Genomic DNA, 27,504 nt, shown 5'->3' on the forward strand with positions numbered 1-27,504 from the left:
CAGGTGCTCAGAGAAGAACGGGGTACCCTTTCTCGCACAGGTAGGATCCCAGCGATCTGATAGTTATCCCCCATCCTGTGGTTTGATACCAGAATACCCTTTAACTGTAAACCACCAGCTCAGGAGTTATAGGTCAAATGACCAACATCACCAAAGATTAAGATGCATTCAAAAGTGGACGTGCATATGTTCTGTGTTGATGGAGGGTGAGCCCATAAAACAGTTTCCTCTGGAGGGCCCAATCAACCCCAGTCTGTCACTGTATACAGCAAGCAGGGATCTTATACATCAGACTATATTATGCTATTGAGGGGTGATTAGAAAGTATTGAAGAGAAGAATCACAGATAAAATATTTAAAACATAAAATAATAAATAAATAAGAATACATTAATATATTGTCGTGGTTTAAGGTACCTTCACACTTGCGGCAGAGTGATCCGTCGCCGGAACTGCCTTCTGGATCCGGCAATCTGCTTGCAAACAGACAGCATTTGTAGACGGATCTGGATGCTGATCCGTCTCACAAATGCATTGCGAGATCGGATCCGTCTGTCCGTTTGTCATACGGACAAACGGATCCGTTTCAATTTTTTTTCACATTTTTAAAGGTCTGTACATGCGCAGACTGGAAGGACGGATCCGGCATTGCGGTATTTTTAATGCTGGATCCGGCACTAATACATTTGAATGTATGCAGCGTGTTCCGGAATTTTGGACGGAGATAAAACCGTAGCATGCGGCGGTATTATCTCTGTCCTGAAAAGTCAAAAAGACTGAACTGAAGACGTCCTGATGCGTCCTGAGCGGATTACTCTCCATTCAGAATGCATGGGGATAAAACTCATCAGTTCATTTCCGGTATTGAGCCCCTAGGACGGAACTCTATGCCGGAAAAGAATAACGCAAGTGTGAAAGTACCCTTAGTGGTGCACTTGTTTTTCTGTAGGGTCAGGACGTCGCCCCCTTGTATAAAAGCACCTCATGCCGTGTGTCCCGAATATTGCTGACACAGCAGGGTACGTTGTAGAAGCCACAGTAACATTTCCGTCATGGACCTTGTGACTGGTGGTGTGTCCCCGGTGGTTTCAGCATGCTGCAGTCCAGGCTTCCAGATGTGAACATTTCATTCATGTGAGCAAAAAAAAAATCCACTGATGATATTTCTGTTTAGTAAGTATTAGGATTTTTGTCGGCTTTGATCTTGACAAGGCGGCAGAACACATTCCCTGCTAATCTCTTTCCTAATGGCCAATTATGCACGGTTGTAGCATGCACCACTGATGGAGACACTGCAGGAACCATTCTCCTCTGTCTTCTGGTATATGTGATGTCAAGCTACAGTCCACAGACCCTATAGAAGGGGCACGGCTCCACTATACTGCGCGCTGTTAGATCTTCTGTTTATTTGAATCTTCTTGGTCACATTCCTAATTTTGCAATGAGTACCCGTTCGGTTGACAGCACGGTTTGTATCATCTGGATTATGTAATATTATGTCATGCTGAAATCATTTTTTTCTTAAAGGTGTTCTGCAGCTAGAGACCTAAATTGATGCTTCTGGGCCCCAATACAAAATCTGTAATGGCGCCCCCACATCTACCATACATAGTACTGGTCTCTTCCTCTGGGTACTTTGGTCTCCTTAGGCCCCAGAGCCTGTTCCCCACAGCTTCAGAGTACAGTTCTCATCCTGGTAGGACGGATCCTTTGGATTGGCTTCCAGGGGTTCAATTCCTACAGAAGATAAATGTATCAATTCATACAAACCCAAAGAACTCATAAAACCTCTTCCAATCTTTTTTATGCTCTCATTCTTCAATAAAAGCTTATATAACGTTCAAAGAACTTTATGTTGCAATTTCACCTTCAGTGAATGGAAACTCTCTTGTGTTCATGCAGAGCTGGAAAACCTCTACAGACCTAATACTTTTCACAGAGAAGGACTTGCTACAATCTATCCCGGCTAGACAATCCTTTGGAACCTAAAGAATTTCTGATACATCAGATGTTACAAAGGATTGTCTTGCCGGGATAGATTGTAGCAAGTCCTTGGTCTGTTGAGGTTCTCCACCTCTGCTGCCACTGTTCTGAAAATGTCTTCCTTGGCTATCTGAGTTTACTTCAAAATGTTATTGGTGGTCTATCTCTGTAAGGTCTCGTGCACATGACGGTATTTTTCACCCGCCTACTGTCTGCATTTTTATTGCATTTCTATGGGGTCACGCACACATCTGTATTTGTTGTGGATCTGTGTGGCCCTTCTGCAAATTATAGAGCGTGGCCGTATTTTGGAGAAGAATAGCCCATTCTATTGATTGGAGTGAGAAAAATGCAGAATGCACACAGAAGGTATCTGATTTTGCGGATCCGTATTTTGCTGACATGGCTGTGTGCAAGAAGTCTAATAGTACTATGGGGGTCATTTATTAAGACCGGTGTTTTAGACCCTATAGCTGGCGGTGGATTCGCCAGAGTCATGTAGAGACGCAGGCCCAGGGGCGTAACTACCATAGTGGCAGACCATGCGACTGCTATGGGGCCCAGGGCTAGAGGGGGCCCAGTTGGGATCGTCTCCTCTTCTACTGGGGCGGGGGGGAGGACTTGGTCAGGACTCTACCCTCTAAAGAAACAACATTTAGCAAACGAGGCAGTGGAAAAAATGGTCTAAGGGTCATTGAAAGGGGTTTAGGTGGAAACCCTTCTGTCCTGTGTGGGGGGCCTGGTGTGATCCTTGCTATAGGGCCTTCACTTCTCTATGTACGCCAGTGCGCAGGCCTCTACATAACTTCGGTGGATCCCCCCTGCTTCCGAGCTGTCTTACATATAGACCATATTTGACGGCACTTGTTTAGACCTGAGCGGGCAAAAGTCACGGATTGCGGCGTAAAGGACCTGTGCGCGGCAATCTGAGCCAGGAATACGCCTAATATAGGCCTATATCTGTTTGATAAATGACCCCCCCCCCCCATGTTTTTTCTTTGCTGAAAATTGCTGATCTCCAAATTACAAAGAATTTCTTGTACATAAAAGGTCCACAGCAGTCTCGCCTATTATTAGGGTGTCCATACACATTCAATGAATTTCAACCGATCCTCCTGATTTTCGCAGGAACAGTCAGTCATTTAATGTGTTTGGGGGGTGTCTCAACTGCACCCCAAGAGCAGATGTCAAGAAAGAGAAGGGTCAGGCAGTTGGTTTTCAACATGTTCTATCTTTTATCGGCTTCACCTCAGTCAGATTACAGGCATGAGATCAGCCAGGTCAAGTGTGCAGCTATGGCCTGATAATGTATTCAGTCGGGTTACTACATGAACCACATCATGTCCACAGATCATGTCCACAGACCACAGATCATGTCCACAGACCACAGATCAGGACAAAATCCTCCATTCAAATTTGTTAGGTTTATGAAATAGGATCATGTTAAGTGAGATCAAGTTGGACAGAAGAAATAGTGCAGAAAAGCTGAAGTTTCTTTATTGGAGCATTTCTTTAAATGGCATCTGTCAGCAGTTTTGTACCTGTGACACTGGCTGACCTGTTACATGTGCGCTTGGCAGCTGAAGACATCTGTGTTGGTCCCGTGTTCATATGTGCTCACATTGCTGAGAAAAATGATGCTTTTATATATGCAAATTAGCCTCTAGGAGCAACGGGGGCGTTACCATTACACCTAGAGGCTCAGCTCTCTCTGCAACTGCCGCAGTTCTGCAGTACATTCACTTAGGGTCCATTCACACATCCGTATTTATGGCTCTGCATCCATTCCGCAGTTTTGCAGAACGGCTGCGGACCCATTCATTTCAATGGGGCCGCAAAAGATGTGGACACAACACCCTGTGCACACGGCTGGTATCCGTGTTTTGCGGATATGAAATCTGCTGTCTACGAAACACTAACGGATGTGTGAATGGACCCTGTTCAAATAGCTGATCAGTGGGGATGCCAGGAGTGGGAGCCCCAGCAACCTGATATGAATGAGCTGCCCTAAGGATGTGTCATTAGTAGTGTTGAGCGCAAATATTAGGAAATAAAAATAAAATTGCGAATATCGGTACTTCGAGAATTCGCAAATATTTTGAATATAATTTAGTGTTATATATTCGTAATGACGAATGTTTTTTTTTAACACAGTACACATCAGGTGATCATCCCTCCCTTCTTCTAGCTTGTGGGCCAATGAGAAGGCTTTGTCACAGCTTAGCAACATCCCTAGCAACCAATAGAAAAGTTGCCTACCCCACGCCGGTATTTCGCGCGCATTACGCGAATAATACATTGCCGATTTTTGCACTTAAGAATGTAATCTCGAATTTGCAAATTCACGAATATATGACGAATATTCTACAAAATATTCACAAAATATTTCGAATTTGAATATTGCCCCTGCCGCTCATCACTACACTGCGTGCAGAATTATTAGGCAAATGAGTATTTTGACCACATCATCCTCTTTATGCATGTTGTCTTACTCCAAGCTGTATAGGCTCGAAAGCCTACTACCAATTAAGCATATTAGGTGATGTGCATCTCTGTAATGAGAAGGGGTGTGGTCTAATGACATCAACACCCTATATCAGGTGTGCATAATTATTAGGCTTTATTATAATAATTATTTCCTTTGGCAAAATGGGTCAAAAGAAGGACTTGACAGGCTCAGAAAAGTCAAAAATAGTGAGATATCTTGCAGAGGGATGCAGCACTCTTAAAATTGCAAAGCTTCTGAAGCGTGATCATCGAACAATCAAGCGTTTCATTCAAAATAGTCAACAGGGTCGCAATAAGCGTGTGGAAAAACCAAGGCGCAAAATAACTGCCCATGAACTGAGAAAAGTCAAGCGTGCAGCTGCCAAGATGCCACTTGCCACCAGTTTGGCCATATTTCAGAGCTGCAACATCACTGGAGTGCCCAAAAGCACAAGGCGTGCAATACTCAGAGACATGGCCAAGGTAAGAAAGGCTGAAAGACGACCACCGCTGAACAAGACACACAAGCTGAAACGTTAAGACTGGGCCAAGAAATATCTCAAGACTGATTTTTCTAAGGTTTTATGGACTGATGAAATGAGAGTGAGTCTTGATGGGCCAGATGGATGGGCCCGTGGCTGGATTGGTAAAGGGCAGAGAGCTCCAGTCCGACTCAGACGCCAGCAAGGTGGAGGTGGAGTACTGGTTTGGGCTGGTATCATCAAAGATGAGCTTGTGGGGCCTTTTCGGGTTGAGGATGGAGTCAAGCTCAACTCCCAGTCCTACTGCCAGTTTCTGGAAGACACCTTCTTCAAGCAGTGGTACAGGAAGAAGTCTGCATCCTTCAAGAAAAACATGATTTTCATGCAGGACAATGCTCCATCACACGCGTCCAAGTACTCCACAGCGTGGCTGGCAAGAAAGGGTATAAAAGAAGAAAATCTAATGACATGGCCTCCTTGTTCACCTGATCTGAACCCCATTGAGAACCTGTGGTCCATCATCAAATGTGAGATTTACAAGGAGGGAAAACAGTACACCTCTCTGAACAGTGTCTGGGAGGCTGTGGTTGCTGCTGCACGCAATGTTGATGGTGAATGGATCAAAACACTGACAGAATCCATGGATGGCAGGCTTTTGAGTGTCCTTGCAAAGAAAGGTGGCTATATTGGTCACTGATTTGTTTTTGTTTTGTTTTTGAATGTCAGAAATGTATATTTGTGAATGTTGAGATGTTATATTGGTTTCACTGGTAAAAATAAATAATTGAAATGGGTATATATTTGTTTTTTGTTAAGTTGCCTAATAATTATGCACAGTAATAGTCACCTGCACACACAGATATCCCCCTAAAATAGCTAAAACTAAAAACAAACTAAAAACTACTTCCAAAAATATTCAGCTTTGATATTAATGAGTTTTTTGGGTTCATTGAGAACATGGTTGTTGTTCAATAATAAAATTAATCCTCAAAAATACAACTTGCCTAATAATTCTGCACTCCCTGTAGTCATCAGTATTACAGTCGCGGGAAAACCTCTTTAACATTAACCATCTTGTTCTGATTCTGTGTTACCGGCAGTATTATGTTTCACAGTTGGAAACAGTCAGCAAGCATGTCAGCAGGCACCCTACTAAAACCTTACCCTAGTCTGTATATCCTAGGAGGCATGCAAATGCAAATTAGAGTCAAGCACTATACAGACACTGAACAAGCAGGGCAAGCAGCTTTTAGAAATGTGAGTGCAGCTCTGGAGCACAATAAGCTCTATTACCTGTATTATTCTGGATAGGGACTAGATTAATAAAGCAATATTTGCGCAGTGAACACCTACCTTTATGTATATTGTATATGGATGTAAACTGTGGATGAAGTATGAAGTGTGTGCATAATAATGGTAGTAGTGTCGGTATGAAGTGTGGGCATAATGATGGTAGTAGTGTCAGTATGAAGTGTGTGCATAATGATGGTAGTAGTGTCGGTATGAAGTGTGTGCATAATGATGGTAGTAGTGTCGGTATGAAGTGTGTGCATAATGATGGTAGTAGTGTTGGTATGAAGTGTGTGCATAATGATGGTAGTAGTGTCGGTATGAAGTGTGTGCATAATGATGGTAGTAGTGTCGGTATGAAGTGTGGGCATAATGATGGTAGTAGTGTCGGTATGAAGTGTGTGCATAATGATGGTAGTAGTGTCGGTATGAAGTGTGTGCATAATGATGGTAGTAGTGTCGGTATGAAGTGTGGGCATAATGATGGTAGTAGTGTCGGTATGAAGTGTGTGCATAATGATGGTAGTAGTGTCGGTATGAAGTCTGTGAATAATGATGGTAGTAGTGTCGGTATGAAGTGTGTGCATAATGATGATAGTAGTGTCGGTATAAAGTGTGGGCATAATAATGGTAGTAGTGTCGGTATGAAGTGTGGGCATAATGATGGTAGTAGTGTCGGTATGAAGTGTGTGCATAATGATGGTAGTAGTGTCGGTATGAAGTGTGGGCATAATAATGGTAGTAGTGTCGGTATGAAGTGTGTGCATAATGATGGTAGTAGTGTCAGTATGAAGTCTGTGAATAATGATGGTAGTAATGTCGGTATAAAGTGTGGGCATAATAATGGTAGTAGTGTCGGTATGAAGTGTGTGCATAATGATGGTAGTAGTGTCGGTATGAAGTGTGTGCATAATGATGGTAGTAGTGTCGGTATGAAGTGTGGGCATAATAATGGTAGTAGTGTCGGTATGAAGTGTGGGCATAATGATGGTAGTAGTGTCGGTATGAAGTGTGTGCATAATGATGGTAGTAGTGTCGGTATGAAGTGTGTGCATAATAATGGTAGTAGTGTCGGTATGAAGTGTGGGCATAATGATGGTAGTAGTGTCGGTATGAAGTGTGTGCATAATGATGGTAGTAGTGTCGGTATGAAGTGTGTGCATAATGATGGTAGTAGTGTCGGTATGAAGTGTGTGCATAATGATGGTAGTAGTGTCGGTATGAAGTGTGGGCATAATGATGGTAGTAGTGTCAGTATGAAGTCTGTGAATAATGATGGTAGTAGTGTCGGTATGAAGTGTGGGCATAATAATGGTAGTAGTGTCGGTATGAAGTGTGGGCATAATGATGGTAGTAGTGTCGGTATGAAGTGTGGGCATAATGATGGTAGTAGTGTCGGTATGAAGTGTGTGCATAATGATGGTAGTAGTGTCGGTATGAAGTGTGTGCATAATGATGGTAGTAGTGTCGGTATGAAGTGTGTGCATAATGATGGTAGTAGTGTCGGTATGAAGTGTGGGCATAATGATGGTAGTAGTGTCGGTATGAAGTGTGTGCATAATGATGGTAGTAGTGTCGGTATGAAGTGTGGGCATAATGATGGTAGTAGTGTCGGTATGAAGTGTGGGCATAATGATGGTAGTAGTGTCGGTATGAAGTGTGGGCATAATGATGGTAGTAGTGTCGGTATGAAGTGTGTGCATAATGATGGTAGTAGTGTCGGTATGAAGTCTGTGAATAATGATGGTAGTAGTGTCGGTATGAAGTGTGTGCATAATGATGATAGTAGTGTCGGTATGAAGTGTGTGCATAATGATGATAGTAGTGTCAGTATGAAGTGTGTGCATAATGATGGTAGTAGTGTCGGTATGAAGTGTGGGCATAATGATGGTAGTAGTGTCGGTATGAAGTGTGGGCATAATGATGGTAGTAGTGTCGGTATGAAGTGTGGGCATAATGATGGTAGTAGTGTCGGTATGAAGTGTGGGCATAATGATGGTAGTAGTGTCGGTATGAAGTGTGTGCATAATGATGATAGTAGTGTCGGTATGAAGTGTGTGCATAATGATGATAGTAGTGTCGGTATGAAGTGTGTGCATAATGATGATAGTAGTGGTGGTATGAAGTGTGGGCATAATGATGGTAGTAGTGTCGGTATGAAGTGTGGGCATAATGATGGTAGTAGTGTCGGTATGAAGTGTGGGCATAATGATGGTAGTAGTGTCGGTATGAAGTGTGGGCATAATGATGGTAGTAGTGTCGGTATGAAGTGTGTGCATAATGATGGTAGTAGTGTCGGTATGAAGTGTGTGCATAATGATGGTAGTAGTGTCGGTATGAAGTGTGTGCATAATGATGATAGTAGTGTCGGTATGAAGTGTGTGCATAATGATGGTAGTAGTGTCGGTATGAAGTGTGTGCATAATGATGGTAGTAGTGTCGGTATGAAGTGTGGGCATAATGATGGTAGTAGTGTCAGTATGAAGTCTGTGAATAATGATGGTAGTAGTGTCGGTATGAAGTGTGGGCATAATGATGGTAGTAGTGTCGGTATGAAGTGTGGGCATAATGATGGTAGTAGTGTCGGTATGAAGTGTGGGCATAATGATGGTAGTAGTGTCGGTATGAAGTGTGGGCATAATGATGGTAGTAGTGTCGGTATGAAGTGTGGGCATAATGATGGTAGTAGTGTCGGTATGAAGTGTGGGCATAATGATGGTAGTAGTGTCGGTATGAAGTGTGTGCATAATGATGGTAGTAGTGTCGGTATGAAGTGTGTGCATAATGATGGTAGTAGTGTCGGTATGAAGTGTGTGCATAATGATGGTAGTAGTGTCGGTATGAAGTGTGGGCATAATGATGGTAGTAGTGTCAGTATGAAGTCTGTGAATAATGATGGTAGTAGTGTCGGTATGAAGTGTGGGCATAATGATGGTAGTAGTGTCGGTATGAAGTGTGGGCATAATGATGGTAGTAGTGTCGGTATGAAGTGTGGGCATAATGATGGTAGTAGTGTCGGTATGAAGTGTGGGCATAATGATGGTAGTAGTGTCGGTATGAAGTGTGGGCATAATGATGGTAGTAGTGTCGGTATGAAGTGTGTGCATAATGATGGTAGTAGTGTCGGTATGAAGTGTGGGCATAATGATGGTAGTAGTGTCGGTATGAAGTGTGTGCATAATGATGGTAGTAGTGTCGGTATGAAGTGTGGGCATAATGATGGTAGTAGTGTCGGTATGAAGTGTGTGCATAATGATGGTAGTAGTGTCGGTATGAAGTCTGTGAATAATGATGGTAGTAGTGTCGGTATGAAGTGTGTGCATAATGATGATAGTAGTGTCGGTATGAAGTGTGTGCATAATAATGGTAGTAGTGTCGGTATGAAGTGTGGGCATAATGATGATAGTAGTGTCGGTATAAAGTGTGGGCATAATAATGGTAGTAGTGTCGGTATGAAGTGTGTGCATAATGATGGTAGTAGTGTCGGTATGAAGTCTTAGATAGATGTCTTTAAGGAATACAGATGGATTTGTAGTAAACCTAGAAGACTGTATTTGCAGCCTTAGAAATCACTGTCAGCCTCAGTCTGCAATACTGAAGCAATCAGACAAGATCAGAGTATGGGGCAGATTTATAGTCCTATAGAAGGTGTAACCTCAGACCGGCCGTCCAGACCTGCAGCAGATTTATCACAGGGGCTCCGGCTGGAGGATACATGTGGTGCAGGGACAGATGCAAGGCCGCCCTCCATTCATTTCTATGGGACTGCCAAAAATAGCCAAACAGCGCACTCGGCTATTTTCAGAAGTCCCATTGAAACGAATGGGAAGTGCACTGTGTAAGCGCGGTTACCGCTCCATTCACTTCTGTGGTTCTTACGGAAATAGCACTCTCCTGCACTTTGCGGACGCCGTTCTAAGCATAGGTGCGGGTCTATCAGACATTGGGGGGCATATACTAGCAATATTCCCCCAATGTCCAAGATGGGACAACCCCTTTAAGACAGAATTTTATGCCAAAATTGTGGTGCAAATGTTGCATATTAGACCTCTCCCCTTTCCTATGAGGCCACACCCCTTCCCATGAGGCCACACCCCTTTCAAACAGGTTCGAACAAGTTGTAGAAACCCTGGTTGCTCCACTTTGCCGGCTTTCTAGACACATTAGTAAATCCGGGCCTTTATCTTTCCTCTTTCAGCGAGTTGTTTGCCGATCCTGCTGCAATGGTGGATTTTATGCTCATTTCTCATAACGAATGCGTTGCTCAGTATTATTCCCTTTGTCTTGCAGGTCATAGTTCGGGCTCCAAGTTAAAAGCACCTGTATTAAACATAAAGGGGAAGGAGTTAGTAATACGAGCCGGCCAGCCAATACACCTCACATGCAGGTAATGTATGCTTACTGACCGTTGTCCCATCACGCTCTCTGTCAACGTGGGGTTTTCCTCCCCTGCGGGTGTTCTGAACTGGACTAAGAAGATCGATGGATTTTTCCATTACTCGGATAGCACTGTCATATAGAGATGAGCAGCGGTCTATAGATGCCGCTCATCTCTCTTGTGTTCCTCCATATCTCCTGGTCTCTGGCACAAGAAGAGCTGCAGAACAGGCCGCGCACATGTTCTCCACAATGGAAGTGCTCATTAGTAATAGTGCACAGGTGGCAACCCGACGCACAGCCCACACAGATCCGCGTGCCCACAGAGAGGGCTCTGAGTGCCCCCTCTGGCACTCATGCCATAGGTTCGCCACCACTGGTATAGGGGAACACTGACTGGTGCTATTGACAAGTACACTGCCTGGCACAGTGGGGGTGGCATTAGGGCACACTGTGACTGGCACTGCACGGGCACTTGGTCTATAATACATACCTCCACTGCTGTGGTTGTATATTTTGAAGAAGATGAAGAAGCACTTCTTCTATCTTCTAATGTCAGTGAATGACATGAATCTTCCCCTTCCTCTTCTAAAATAGGCGATGTACCCGCCCCTACTATAAATGATTTTAGTGTTGATGACCTTTCCTTTCCCTTTCATGGCCGACTCTGTGTCTTAATCAGGTTGACGTTTTTCTGAAACCAAATGCTTGTTTGTAACTCACAGAGAATCCTTGAAGATCCTTGTTTTCCTTCTTAATTTTTCAGTCCTATCTCTTACATTTTACAGGGGCGATCAAACAGTTTTCTGGAAATTTCCAACTGCCTCCAGGACAGAAAGTGAAAGGTTCCATATAAGCGATAATTTATGCCAGGGAAGCCCCAAGACTGCTTGCTCTAGAAATCTCACATTGCACAAAGCTCAGCTAAATGACACTGGATTCTACAGTTGCCAGTACGAATACTTTACCTCATCCAAGAACCCATCTGGTATCTATATATTTATTACAGGTAAATCTGAGCTGTTGATGTTTTTTATCAACTGGTTTAATTTATATATCTAGAAAAATGGGGGGAATCACTTGTGTATACGGGCCTTTAAAAGGGTTTATGGGACTCATCCTAATTAATCATAACTTCCCTGCAGAAGAAAGTTTACAATATACTTACCTTCTCGAAGTTGCATGGATCGGCCACTCTAGGAACCTGGTTACGCGACTCTCCTCTTTGGAAAATCCTACGTCCATCATTGTCACTTCCTTTACCAGGTTTTTCTTCTGGTCTATGGACAGGGATGTCAGCCTACCACTCAGGACAGGAAAGTTTCTTTGGACAGGGCCAGAACTACCCGTTTCCTTGGCACATGTGCAGATTCTCAGAAGGCAACTCTGTGCATGCATCAGGGAGAGGAACAGTTCTGCAGCCCAAGATGGAAGAGGGTACTGTGGTGTTCCAGAAGTGATGAGACTGGAAACTAGTTAACGGACGTGACTTTGGTGGATGATATAGGATTTCCGAAGAGAAAAGACGAGTGACTAAGTTCCAGAGTGGCCCATCCACAAAACGTCAAAATGATAAGTAATGGTATATTGAAAACTTTCTTACGTAGGTAAGATATCATTAATTAGGAAGGGTAAATGAGTCCAGCTGAGTCCCAGAAAACTCCATGACATTTTTTTTATATTTCCACTATGTTTCTTAGATATCTCTGTTTTTTAGAAGGCTGGGAATGGCATAAAATATAATAAAGGGGTCATCGTAACAAAAATCAGAATGGACCTCACATTACATTGCTGGGTTTTACCACCTAGAACATAAACTCATGGTGTTTGGTTCAAGGAACCCAATCCAACACTGTTTAAAGATGTAATAGGCCATCAATATTTGACCAATGAGGGTCTGAGCCATGCAGATCATTAGGAAAAAAGGAGCCTTGGCACTCACTGAAGCTGCAGTACCAGGCACAGCCACAAGTAGCAGGGAACTTCCGGATAAATGTTGAAAAAGTTGTGGCAATAGAGCTGGAATGCCTTTGTTCTGATGATCGGAAGGGACTTGGGGATTAGACCCCACTAAGGATAAACCATCAATGTCTTGGTCACCTTTAGTTGTGGTGGACCTAAACTTGTTGAACGTCTAAAAAAAAGCCAATAGCTGATTAAAGGCCACTCAATGCTGCAGTACATGATGCCAGTAGGAATTTATGGAAAATTTTCACATTCCATTCTTTTCATATTTTTTTACACTGAAAATGGCAATAGTCCCCTTTCAGAACTATTGTTTCCTTGTTTGCCTGCCGATATCTAAATTACAGTCTTTGGCTGAACTTTTGTACCCCTGTCTCATCCTCTGGAACTCCCAACTTCCTGTGGGCCAGACAACCTCTTTGACAGTCTCTTTGGACCAGGAAGTAACAAACTGGGGAGGATAAGTATGTCAGATGTTATCCAAATGGCTCATATTAAGTAAATACAAGTCCAATTTGTGATGGACCGAGGGCAAAATTGGATAAAAATACATTCCTGGAAAACAATATTGGCTTCTATGATTTGGCTGTTGGAGTGGAAGGATGCAGATTCTTTACCTCTTCATGTTTGATGGCGCCAACAGTTCCTGCAATAATAATGTATCTCAAGGTCTTCTGGCTGTGTCTGTATCTGAAGGAAATTATACATTTGTCAATAAGGAGACGCAGGGTATGAAATATAACTGTTTGTGATGTTGGCTTCTTCCACTCTGCTGCCATGGACTTTAAACAGCGAGCGTAGTGCAGACTATTGTAAATCAGGGTATCGTTTGCTGTCTGATCTGCAGTAAGGCCAGAAAAAAATGTGGGAATGCCTCGTCATCCCTGAATTATGTTCAGGCTGCTCTCACTGCTAACAGAAAAATTGTCATAATGGCATAGTTGCTGATTATACAGAGGATAGATAAAGGGTTGTCCCATCTGGACAACCTCTCCTGTAAATGAGAACTCATGCTGTAGGGGAACCACCAGGCCACTACTTGGAGTAGTCTCTGTATGGTTGACAGCTGACCTGTGGGATCAGAGTCACCAGTGTAGGGCACCGAGGGGGTTAGGCAAAATTGTAGTCAGGGACAGGAAAAGGTCAGGGATGGTAGAGTATGTACTATACAGTAAACGGTCTGAGGTCATGGCAAACAGCAAAGGGTCAAATTAGAGGTCAGGCAAAGGTCAGATAAGGCAATGGCGTGCCGGAATCCAGTGAACTGGTAGAAAGTCAGTACACAGGCAGACAACAGAACAGGCACATTTGCAGGATACTGGCATGCTTGAAAATCTATTTCCCAGGCAACCTCCCACAGTGAAAGGTGCCTTAAGTACCTCAGGATTGACAGCCATTGTCCGGTGAAGATTTGAGCGCAAGTGCTGGCCCTTTTAAGAACCAGATGGAGTCTATGGGCTGGGGAGGAGAGGCCTTGCCAGTAAGCAGGCCATAGCCTGTATGGAGGGACAGAGCAATTTTAAGACTTAAACACTAACGAGCCTATAAAAGATCTGGCGGCAGTGAGTGGTGACATTATGTCTACAGGGCCGCTATTTGTCCACCTTTTTGTGTTATCTGTGGTAGAATACAGGAAATTGCTCTATTACACTTGCACAGTTTGGAATTGTTATATTAATTTCATGACATGAATGACTCTGTCCCTCGGGGAACGGTAGTAATCATTTCTACAGTGTGGAACTATTGACCTCTTCACACATCTACCAACCCTGGAAAACAAGGTTGTTTTTCAATAGCCTTGCACAAGTCCTTCAGCATCCTTAAAATAGGAGGAAATCATTGCTGGCACAGGCTTATGCTGCATAGGTCACGAAAATGTGGATTCCCTGGTTACTGTGCTTTATGTTTCAGGGATAATCCCCTTACACTATGACTACTATTTGCTACTGATTGTCTATGTGAAATTGTTCACCAAAAATCCACAGAGGAACAGCTGTAGCAGTAAAGTTGAGGTTTTAACAGGTACCCGCATTAGGACAAGGTTGAACTTTTGCACCACCTCTGTCATAAGTTTTACCATTTGCACCAAACAAATTTCATCTCATGTACAAATTGTGAGAATGTTTACAATAAAGGGGTTGTGGACCTTCTCTAAAGACCCTACCTTGTGGCCAGACCCAGCTTCATTGCTGGCCTACTGGCAAGGTCCTGGGTCTCCACATCCTGGCAAGGTCCTGGGTCTCCACATCAACATCTGGTTTGATACCAGGTCACATGACTATGACTGGCTGCAGCATTTCTTCACTGGGTCATGTGATTAATGGGTGGCACTTGACTCCGCCTCAAACTGGATGTTGACGTGGACACTCGAGACCTGCAGAGTGGGGGGGGACAGGGATGGTACCCAGTGGTGGGTATCAGGTAAGTAGGATTACCGGCGCGGGTCCAGCCATGCTGTGGGGTCTGTAGAAAAGGTCCACAAAGGTGAACAACCCCTTTAAGGGTATGGCCACACAAAGCATAAACACAACTTTTACCCTAGTAGGGAGATTATCACAAATGCATTTACTACTAGAAAATCAGCTTGACTTGTGGTGTGGATTTTAAACCCACAGCATGTCAATTTATGTTGAGGATTTCTGCTGTGGATTTCACTCTTTGCAACGCAAAGGGGAAAATTTGTGGCTGATTTGCAGCAAAATCAGCAGATTTTGCCACTGTTGATTCTGGCCAGATATGCTGGACCTAGTATGTGCGGTCCCTGAATAACAGCATGTCAATTTGTGTTGGATTTGTTGTGGATTTTCCCCGCATCGACTTCAATGAGGAAGTCGAAATCCACAATAAGATCAGCAGCAAAATACTTTATGGTGGCTTTGAAACGCGTTGACTTTTTTTTGTTTCTTCAGGAAAATCCACGGTCAGAGATCCAACCCCAGTTTTGGATTTTACTGTGGATTTTTGAGTATTTGGTGCTGAGATTTTCTGCAGCCAATCCATCCCATGTGCATTTACCCTAACTATTAGCAGAGGTTTTATGTATTTGGACTCCAATTGGATCTGATCATTCATACTGCCCCTGCATTATCAGAATTAAAGGACACGCCCAGTCAAATTGACTCCCATGAAAAGCTATTTTTAAAGGAACAGTCAAGGTTTTGTAATGAGTAGAATCGCTGTTTTTTCAGGTCATTAAAATAGAATAGCTGAAGTCTGAACTTCCTCTCTGGTGTTACAGGGCAATTTCCTCTCTTTGTCTCAAGGTTTGGATGAGCTGATGTCAGCCACCAATCAGCATAGCTTTTGGGAGGGTGTGCACTCATCGCCCTCACCTATTCACCAATCAGAGGACGGCTGCCTTCTGCTATTCTCAGAAGTATAGGCCTGAATATGATGACTGTTCTCACGCTTGAGAAGTCATATCTACGTTAGGTTCATGAACATTTTTCTGTAGCCCCATTTTTTGCATTTTATATATGGTACATATTTACGAGAAATGCTCTTTCTGTTGCCTATAGCAACCTAACAAAGCACTGCTTTCATTTTTCACGTGCACTGTTAGAAATGAAAGCTGAGCTGTGATTGGTTGCTATGGGCAACAAATACAGTATTTCTTTTAGACAGTTTCACACATCTCTCCTAATGTGTTAAAGGGATTTTACATTAAATATATCCTCAGGATACATCATCAATATCAGATCAGCTGTGGTCCAACTCCCAGGAGTTGATAGTGGCTTGAATGGGACTGAGCTGCGTCTATGCCATGTGACCAATGAATGTGACATCACATTGCCTAGGAAGAGGACTACGCATTTACAGAGAGCCATGACCTCTTCGAACAGCAGATTGGCGGGAGTCGGACCCTAGCCAATCGCACATTAATGAGATATCTTGGGGATAGACCATTAAAAAAATCCTCAAAAAAGTAGATGGCAATACAGTTCATAGTAGGAGCCAAAGGCATAATTTGATGCTTTTGGGTCCACAATCTACAAAAGGGCCCCACTGACCAAGTGCTATTTACTAGTGTCTTCTCATGAGGGAGAAGGGCCACTGGCTGCCCTAAAAGGCCCCCGTTGTTCAGGGTTAGAACAACTTTCTTCCAGCCACTCCTGTCCACAAGTTTGTGTCTAGTATAGCATCTGAGCTCCATTGAGGTGAATAGGGCTGAGTTGCAATACCCTGACCCACAACGTATGGACAGGTGTAGTGCTGTTTTTGGAATAAAGCAGCCCTGTTTTTGTAATCCTGTTCAACCCCTTTAAACACCACGTGGAACTGCTACTACAACAAAAATTTGGCCAAATAATAATAAAAGTCCCATTACTCACCTGATAAACAGCCACCATTCCAGCACCGCCACTCCGGTGTTCACTGGCCACAAACCACTGGAACGGTGTATGGGTCTTTTATTACATAATGGTCACATTTAACTAATCTCGGATGAACACTTTCATATCCATATAGAACAATGATGGGTCAGCGGCCATTGGGCAGCATGGTGGCCATGGGGCACTGGGGTACTGGGTTTGAATCTGACCAAGGACAACATCTGCATGGAGTTTGTATGTTCTTCCCGTGTTTGTGTGGGTTTCCTCCGGGTTATCCGGTTTCCTCCCACACCTCAAAGACATACTGAGAGCCCCGCTGGGGACAGCTTGAAGCTAATGTCTGTAAAGCGCTGGGGAATATAGTAGCGCTATATAAGTGCGTATAATAAATAGATGATTATTGTATCATGTATTGCACTCATCATGGTTATGATTACTACTTTACAGATGGGCACAGTGCATTCATAGACATGCACAACAGAGAACCTAAAATAATCTCCATAACCAAAGGAGAGAGGCTGGTCATCCCCTGCCGTGTGACATCACCAAATATCATGGTCACATTAAAAGAGGTAAGGTGCAACCCCGAGACACATCATATCTCATGCAAATCTATAAAAACTGAATACTGTCCTTGATCATTCATGCAACAAGCTGGTGAGAGCAAGAATCAGATTGCACCTTTTATTTTTCAGAGCTCCTTTAGAAAATGAAAGGTGGAAGCTGATTGTTTGCTATGGGCAACTAAGCCAGTTTTTCTTCAGACCAGTTTTTTTTTTTATAAATCTCACCCACTGACTTTCATTACAGCATCAGGAACTAATGTAATGGTACAACTGCTGAGAACTAGAAATAGATATGGCTATCCTAATGAACAAAATGCTTCCCATATCTAGTGTCAAAATGGGGTTCCCCAGGAACTGACCCTGAGGGTTCACCCTCAATCTGTACAGAACATGTGCACTTCCACTGTTAACTGTGTCGTGCACATAGGACATGTCAATAAAGGGGTGTTTCCATGTGGGACATTTATGTCATCTCACTAAGGATATCCAAAGCCATTTGAACCAGGTGCATACTAAGAGAAGTTAGTGTTGTATACCACTATGATATGAGATAACTGTCACATAGGTGAGGGTACCACCTCTGGGACCTGCTCCTATCTCCAGAATGGGACTTAGAAGTTGAGGGAGAACAAGCCGCATGCATTCTCCATTAATCACTATGGGAGTTCCAAAAGTAGCTGAGAAGTCCTACGGTATATTCAGAAGTCCTACAGTAGTGAATGGAAGGGCGGCCATCTTGCACTGCTTACTCTCCTTCCACTGCTAAAGAAATTCCAAAAATAGTCGATCAAGCGTACTCTGCTATTTTCGGAATTCCCATAGCAGTGAAAGGAGAGGTCGCTGCGCATGTGCTGTGTGCTCCCCACTCACTTCCAGTTCTGGAGATAGGAGCAGATCTCAGAGGTGGGACGTGCACCTATCTGACATTTATGGGATATCCTAGCGATATGACATACTGTATGTTCACACCATTTTGAAAATCTGTCAACAATATTCAGCGCGGAATCCACATATTTATTCAGCATATTTTTTGTGCGTTTCTTGACGTGTTTTTGATCCAGTTTTCTTCACACTTTTTTAACCAATGGGTGTTTACTTCAATACAAAACTGCATTTTGAGCTCATGGTTTTTGGTGCGGATCCATGCCAAAGCCAGCACAAAAAATGCATGCATATGTGCGGAGTGATTTTTATTTTTATGCTTCCCATTTATTTCAAAGGGAGATTCAGCTTGGATTCCACACCAAGATGGAGCATGCTGCATTCTACTGTTTAGAGGTGGAAATGAGCCAAACTCTATGTGAACTGGCCCTAAATGTCTCTGATGGGACAACCCCTTTAATAAGGAATAGACCCTAGTGGCAAAGTGAGCCCCAAATATGGTTGTCTTCCATGGACCTTTGGGACTCGCTGTTTCAGAGCCTGTAACCCCCTGGAGGATCTTGTGTTGGGCCAGTGGTTTCAGTGCATGCAGGGAATTGTTGTTTCAGAGCCGCCAGAGAGCTACAGTATTCAGACCACTGTCTTAATGGAAGGACATTAGATAACATAGTAACATAGTACATAAGGCCGAAAAAAGACATTTGTCCATCCAGTTCGGCCTGTTATCCTGCAAGTTGATCCAGAGGACGGCAAAAAAAAAAAACCTGTGAGGTAGAAGCCAATTTTCCCCACTTTAGGGGAATAAAAAATTCCTTCCCGACTCCAATCAGGTCTGATGGTCATTTCAGACTCCTAAATTGCTATGACCTTTTATATACAGTACAGACCAAAAGTTTGGACACACCTTCTCATTCAAAGAGTTTTCTTTATTTTCATGACTATGAAGGCATCAAAACTATGAATTAACACATGTGGAATTATACATAACAAACAAGTGTGAAACAACTGAAAATATGTCATATTCTAGGTTCTTCAAAGTAGCCACCTTTTGCTTTGTTAAACGGCTTTGCACACTCTTGGGATTCTCTTGATGAGCTTCAAGAGGTAGTCCCCTGAAATGGTCTTCCAACAGTCTTGAAGGAGATCCCAGAGATGCTTAGCACTTGTTGGCCCTTTTGCCTTCACTCTGCGGTCCAGCTCACCCCAAACCATCTTGATTGGCTTCAGGTCCGGTGACTGTGGAGGCCAGGTCATCTGGCGCAGCACCCCATCACTCTCCTTCATGGTCAAATAGCCCTTACTTTCAATGTTTTCCCAATTTTTCGGCTGACTGACTGACCTTCATTTCTTAAAGTAATGATGGCCACTCGTTTTTCTTTACTTAGCTGCTTTTTTCTTGCCATAATACAAATTCAAACATCTATTCAGTAGCTGTGTATCCACCTGACTTCTCCTTAACGCAACTGATGGTCCCAACCCCATTTATAAGGCAAGAAATCCCACTTATTAAACCTGGCAGGGCACACCTGTGAAGTGAAAACCATTTCAGGGGACTACCTCTTGAAGCTCATCAAGAGAATGCCAAGAGTGTGCAAAGCAGTAATCAAAGCAAAAGGTGGCTACTTTGAAGAACCTAGAATATGACATATTTTCAGTTGTTTCACACTTGTTTGTTATGTATATAATTCCACATGTGTGGATGCCATAGTTTTGATGCCTTCAGTGTGAATCTACAATTTTCATAGTCATGAAAATAAAGAAAACTCTTTGAATGAGAAGGTGTGTCCAAACTTTTGGTCTGTACTGTATGTATCATGCTTAAATGAAGTGTTTAGAACATCTTTTATTTAAACATTGTCTCAAATGATGGAATTTTGCATCTCAATAGACATATAAAATCTCTTTTGCTAACAGTAAAAAACTAGGAGAGTGTAAGGCATATTCTCCAGGTTTAACTTCAAGGACGATTGTCATTGTTCTCGAGGTTTTGAAATGAGATGGAAATGTTATTCACCGCCGGCAAATCTGTCTGCACTGTTAGATCTTGTGCTGATAGCAATTCAGAACATTTTCATTTTTCACACACTTGTCAAGTCACCTCCTTAGTTCAAAGAACACAGTACATACCTTTAGTTTTTCCCTTGCTTATGTAATTATGGAGTGCACAGAACTGCATTTCAGTCTAACAGTTTGTGCTGATTCATTTCTTAAATGGCATCTGTCTTCACTTACCAGTAGGTGAAACAGTCGGGCTATGGAGATGCCTGTCTGCAGAATCGAATTATATCTCTGTTATCTCCTTATGTGCTGGCATAATCTGTATAAAAAAAAAGCTTTTAAGAATATGCAAATGACCCCCCAGGTGCAACGAGGGTGGTGCAGTTGAAGCAAGTTGCCCCCAGAAGCTCCCCGTCTCCTGTGCCACACCCCCACAGCTGTGACAGACAGCCATATTAACGCCTGACCCTGAAGTCTTGCAGGAGTGCGTTTGGCACATGAGCAGTAAAGGGATGGAGAATGCCCATCTGCCGAAAGCCTGTCAGTCTGCAAATGTACTTAAAGTGAAAGCTGTAGAAGAAAAACGGTGTAACATTTTTGATAAAGCCAAACTGAAAATATTTAAAGTAAAATATAACAAATTGACCAAAGGTGTCCATAGCCTTTGTAATCATAAAAAGTTGCACTAAATTTCGGTCTGCAGTCTTCATTCCTTCATTCATTTCCAGAAACCCAGTTTGAAACCTGGTGCTAGTTTCAGACTTTTCTCATATGAACCTGTTCATTCTAGTCATACAGTACATGCTGGATGTGTGTATCTAGGATGCTGCTGACTTGCCCTGCAAACTGCCTTCTGTTTGCTTTTCTCTCTATCCACAGCAGGTATGAGAAGCCCTTCTTGGATGCTTTGCCCCTTTACACTTTCCTAAGGCAAATGCAGCCTCTTTCCCCTCCCTTCTGCTATCTCTAACACTGAGAGTAGAGAGGGAGAGAGCAGAGAGAGAGCTGTCAGAATCAACAGCACCATCAGCTAGGTGAAGGACTTATACACACTCTGCAAAAGGAAAAATGATCATTTTTAACAAAGACTATTTAGAAAGTTGCATAATTTGCATTATAATAAAAAAAATGCAAAGGTGTTTATAGGCCTTTAAGAAGCTTTCCCTTACATGATGATTGAATATTTCTTAAGTGTCTGATTGATGGGTGTTTGACCACACGTCAGTACCCCACCAGGCACCTAATGCATGTCCTTTAATGCATTATTATAATTCTCTCCCTTTTTTTTTTTGCAGAAACAGTGTCACTCTTTTCCTTTGGCACTGTCTACTATTAAAGCTGACCCTAGACTGCAATACCAGACATAGCCAATGGACTAGAGTGGCGCTATTTCTCATACAAGCACAATGACACCTGTAAGCTGTGAAATGTAATGGCTCAAAAATTAAAATGGATTTTGTACAGAGTGCACAGTAAATCCACTGATTAGAGAGCAGCCATTTGTCTCGCATGCAGAGTCCATATGATGCACCTGATGTCATATCCTGTGCTCTGCAGCTAAAAACAGCCAGGATTCTATATATAACCAGATAAAAGCTTTAAGAATAGTATGTGTTAGTTCTTTGGAAGTATACAAGCATTTGTTTGCATGGAAAACACAATGATTGTGGAGATTAGACCCTGAGACCAAATTTGGTTCCCATATACGTTATATGTATATTTTTAGGATTAGGAAGTCTGGGACTTCCAGAATTTTCTGAATTTAAAGAAATCTCTTTAGTTTAGCTCTGTCTACCACACCAACGTACTACACGGGAAACTGTCTTAAGTTGAGAATAAAAGCTTGTCACTCTTCACGGCTTCCTATTTATAGTGGGTCAGACTGGGTGCCAGTGGTTCACATGCACCTCAAAAGTACCCTGACCTTTCTGTTTTATATAGAACCTTAGTTTCAAAGTCTGTTGTATTCTGGAATCTCCTTGTGATCTTAAGATTAAAGATGGAAGTCCAGTTGGACAGAGCCATAATATGTTACCCTTTGACTTCTGTGGGGCTCTGCCTTACCTCTGTATGCCTCTAATTTCATACAGCTAAGGTTGAGTTCACACATCAGTTATTTGGTCAGTTATTTACATCAGTTATTGTGAATAAATAGTTACAAGAATAGGTGCACTACTGTGGTGGATGCAAACAGTAACATCTGACCAAACCCTCACACTGATGTTAAAAATTAGACTTTAGCCAGTATATCCTTATATTAAGGACATACCTGAGCCCGCGCACCACGCCAAGGTTTCTCAAGTGGCACGGGACCAACGCTAAACCTACCTGTACCATATAGGTACTACCAGGAGCCAGTGGGCAAATTACAGCAGCATTTAGACTGGAGTTTATACACCTCCACATATAAATATACGATTTAAATGACAAAAATACGTGGTCTCAAAAGGCAGGAAATGCTCAACCCCAAATGCAGTTGTGCATTTATGCTCGGGACAGCAACAGACCACAAGCATAGTTATTGTCAGCCAAAACGAGTAGTGAAATCTACACAGGAATAAAGTATAATAGAAATATCTGCACCCGTTCTGTGTTTTTGACCTGCACCTGGTTTAGGCTGACAATCACTGATGGAAATAACAGACCAAATATGTAAGAACTTGGCCTTACAGAGGGTCTTCTATCCAACTGCACTGCCAATTGATATGGAGCTGTATGGAGGCGCCACATGGTAGCATGCATTGAATTCAATAGACAAACAGTAGGCAGTTTGCTCTTGAGCTCCCTCTAGTGGTGGCTAGAGGCACCCAAAAATGAACAATTTAACTCTATGTTTATAAAAATATGTAAAAAAAAAAGAATCACTTTAGCTTGAGATATTCAATTTAGGACACAGTCATATTTTATGCTCTGTAGGATAATTGCCATATAGACGAATACAATCCATACATTCCAGAATTAGAAAAACGCATCTGCTTTCTTAAAAAATAGTGTCACTCCCCTTCACAGGTTATGTGTGGGACTGCAGCTCAGTTCCATTCACTTCATTGGAGCTGAGCTGTATACCAGATGTAACCCATGGACAGGTGTAGCCCTGTTTCTAAAAGAAAGCAGACATGTTTTTTCTATATATTAGCCCTTTAATGCTTTACCAAGTTTATTGTAGTTGCCAACAATACATCCATGAAGGGTTGAAGTTCTGTTTGGATTCCCATGATTAGTCAATTCAGCCAGTTCGCCGAATTTTTCGAAAAAATTTGGTTCGATCCAAATTTATTTGTGGTGAATCGCGTTAAAAAACGTCTATTTTCTGGCTGCAGAGAGTCTTTATAGTGGTGTATAACACTGTGCCTTGCAGTAACACGCATAGGGAGTCTGCTAGTGGTAGTGAAATAATACTGTCAGTCAGTATGACATGCAGATGACAGGCGTCACTCTTAGAATCACTGCACACTTCACTTATTTGGGCAGTGATGGGGCCAAAACTGACCAAATGTGAACTCAGCCTTACAGGTTAATGTTAGCGTCAAGAAGAAGCGCACTCCTTTTACACCGTCGGCAGCTGATTCCACATAGATGTCTACAGAACCTGTTCTATTAAACGCTTATACAAGTAGAGCCCCCCCCCCCCGACAGAGTGGAGAGGGTGTCAGCAGTAAGTTTGTGTTGACGTCACTGATTATTTTGCTCTACCTCTGATCCATCAGAACAATAACCCCCAAAAAACGGACCCTGTCTGTGGAGCATCCACCTTTACTCGGTCAGCATTTGGTTAGTAATCCATCAGTATTGCTAAAGCCCCCAAAAAAATAGGAGTGGATCTAAAACAGAGATGACACGTGAAGGTAATATTTGCATGTCTTCTGAGTTTTGTACCCACTCCTGCTTTTGGCTACCAAATCATAAGCCAATTCTAAAGCAAAATAGGGACCATATCATGCAGGCCTTAGAGCTGTTACATAGACAGGATCCATTGTGCGTCTCATTGTTCCTTCCTTCTGACAGATCAGAAGAAGAAGGGTCAAATAAATGATGATGTCAGCCAGGCCGAAAGGCAAAATAGTGGCCCATTCATGAAGTGGGGAGAGTGGTAACAGCATGAGAAGTCCACAGAGTGGCCCAATGATAGAGTATGTAGGTGGCAGCAGCATCAGGAGGAGGCCACAGAGTGGCAAAATGACAGCGTGGAGGTGGCAGCAGCATCAGGAGGCCACAGAGTGGCACAATGACAGTGTGGAGGTGTTGGCAGCATCAGAAGGAGGCCACAGAGTGGCACAATGACAGTGTGGAGGTGGCAACAGCAGCATCAGGAGGCCACAGAGTGGCACAATGACAGTGTGGAGGTGGCAGCAGCAGCATCAGGAGGAGGCCACCAGGTGGCACAATAACAGTGTGGAGTCAACCATTCAAGAACCGCAGGGTTGCTGGTCAAGACACGACCGCTAGATGACACCGGGAGCTCAGGCATCTCGCTGCAACACCTGCTGCCACGCCCCCTTACTCTGATGCAACCTCTGCCTGCGCCAGAAACATTTAGGCCTCTGCCACTCCCCTGTGCAGGGCCTGGCACTTCTCTGTCTGACATACTGTTAGATCAAATAAATAAAAAGAAAATTAAAAGACCCCCAAAAAGTCTGTAGTTTTTTCACTTCACCACACAACAGCTAAAAAGCCCTTTTTTTTGCCACTAATACACGCCAAAAAGGACTTTAGAACATATCACTGCACCGCTGAACGGCAAATATATATTTTTTTCCACTAATACACTTCACAAAGGGCTGTAATTTTCTTACTTTACCACACAACGGCAAATACTTTTTTGTGCCACTAATACACGCAAAAAAGGGCTTTAGAACATATAACTGCACCGCTGAACGGCAAATAATATATATTTTTTTGCCACTAATACACGCCAAAAAGGGCTGTAATTTTCTCACTTCCCCACATAACGGCTAATAAGCCCTTTTTTCCTACCAACACAAGCCACAAAATGCTTTCAAACATATAACTGCACCGCACAAGGGCAAATAAGACGTAGAAATATTTCCTTGCAGTAAACCCTGTTAATGACTGCATCAAACAGCACTTGCACCCCAATAACAAGAACGGTTTGCTGCAATTACAGAGCTGCATAATGGCAATTTGGATCCCCAGTCAGTGCAGCAAGGGGTAATAGGATTGTTCCTATTACCCAGGCTGTAAACGCCCCTACTGAACCCTGTTCTGCTTCAATACTGTGGAATGATTCCTCCCTATCCTTTCCCTGAACTTCTTTACAGCAAAATAAAAGTTTTAAAGTCTTTTCTACCATTGTCCCTAGCGCTTGCTGACATCTCTCCCTGCACTAAGTACACTGGAAAATGGCTGAATCCAAGATGGCTGAGGCCAGGGGCGTTGCTAGGGTCACAAAAGATCCGGGGCCCAAGCCCGAATGCATATGGCCCAATTCTCTAAGTCGACCAACCGACCCCTAACCCCGCTATAGCTATACAGCTATACAGCAGCACGTACCTCTCACATCCAGTTCCTCCCAGGTGACGTCTCCTCTGATGTAGATCTTCTCTGTCATCATCTTCTCCATTCCGTCCGGACAACTTTTCTCAGCCGCCTCATCTCTGCAGAGTGTGACCCACAAACACCTTAGCTTCCTCATTTTTCTGTACCCCCAAATACTATCCTGAAGAAAAATGAGTTCCCCCCATAGTGATAGTGCTCCTCATAGTCCCACCAATAGTAATTCCCTTCTAGAGTGCCCTCATTAGTAATACTGCCCCCTACAGTGCCCCCAACTGTGATAATGCTCCCCAAGAGTGCCCCCATCAGTTGAAGAGCCCTCCAGTATTAATAATGCCCTTTCAGAGCCCCCCACCAGTAGAAATAAGGCCCCCCTATTGTTCCCCCAGTGGTAATAAAGCTATCTACTGACCCCTCAGTAGTAATAAGACCCCCACAGTGCTCTTAGTAGAAATAATGCGGATCTTTAAGTCCCTCCTATAGAGCCCCCAGTAGTAATAAGAACCCTAATGTCTCCTGGATTTAAAATGCCCCCACAGTGCCCCCAGTATTTGTAATGCCCCCTACTGTTATAATGCTCACCCTGAAGTGCCCCAGTATTTATATCGCCCCCTACTGTTATAATGCTCGCCCTGAAGCCCTCCCAGTATTTATAATGCCCCCTGCAGTGCCCCCTGTAGTTATATTCCTCTGTTTACTGTCCTCCAAAATTATAATTTCTCAGCCTCTCCACCATACAGTCCCATGTAATTAACATTATTTCCATTCACCGCCATAGAGTTCCATGTAAATACCATCACACTATCTCTCCAGCCCCCTCCAATATACAGTCCCATGTAAATAACATCCCTTTTTATCTACAGCCCCCTCTAAAATACAGTCCCATGTAAATAACATCACACCATCTCTCCTGCACCCCTCAATATACAGTCCCACGTAAATAACATTACCCCCTCCCCAGCCGCCTTCAACATACAGTCTCATGTAAAGAACATAACCCCTTACCCAGCCGCCTTCAACATACAGTCCCATGTAAATAACATCACCTCCTCAATATTCAGTCCCATGTAAATAACATCACTTCCTTCCCCAGTCACTTTCAACATACTGTACGATGTAAATAAAATCTCCCCCTCCCCAGCCACCTCCAACATGCAGTCCCATGTAAATCCCATTACCCCTCAACATTCAGTCCCATGTAAATAATATCACTCCCTCCCACAGCCGCCTTCAACATATAGTCCCATGTAAATAACATCACCCTGCCCCAGCCACTTTCAACATGCATTCCCATGTAAATAACCTCACTCCCTCAACTTTCAGTCCCATGTAAATAACATTACTCCACCCCACTGTCCCATGTAAATAACTTCCCTCCCTTCAGCCCTAACATACAGTCACAGTTAAATAACTACAACTCCCAAAATTGCTCTGCCTCTCACACTGAGTAATCTACCCCTTCACTTACCTCTCCTCATGTACCAGACCTGACCACAGCTTTTTCCCAGGACTTCTCTTCACTGCTGAGCCATCCTCTCTTGCACTGGTCACATGACGGTGACATCATCGCAGGTCCTTTTCAGCTACTGCATTTAAGCACAGATCACATGACCTGTGATGTCATCACAGG

General features: G+C 43.2%; 1 protein-coding gene across 1 annotated transcript in view; it reads left to right on the plus strand.

Moving 5' to 3' along the window:
- The window catches only part of FLT1 (fms related receptor tyrosine kinase 1), a 74,226-nt gene that overhangs the window by 15,340 nt on the left and 31,382 nt on the right, over window positions 1-27,504 (plus strand). Inside the window, exons 2-4 of the mRNA XM_040426173.1 lie at window positions 10,532-10,628; window positions 11,407-11,627; window positions 17,362-17,486. Of these exons, the coding sequence (XP_040282107.1) occupies window positions 10,532-10,628; window positions 11,407-11,627; window positions 17,362-17,486 (443 nt within the window). The remainder of the gene's footprint in view (window positions 1-10,531; window positions 10,629-11,406; window positions 11,628-17,361; window positions 17,487-27,504) is intronic.

This window comes from Bufo bufo, chromosome 3 (assembly GCF_905171765.1).
Source record: "Bufo bufo chromosome 3, aBufBuf1.1, whole genome shotgun sequence".
In the NCBI taxonomy this organism is placed as follows: Eukaryota; Metazoa; Chordata; class Amphibia; order Anura; family Bufonidae; genus Bufo; species Bufo bufo.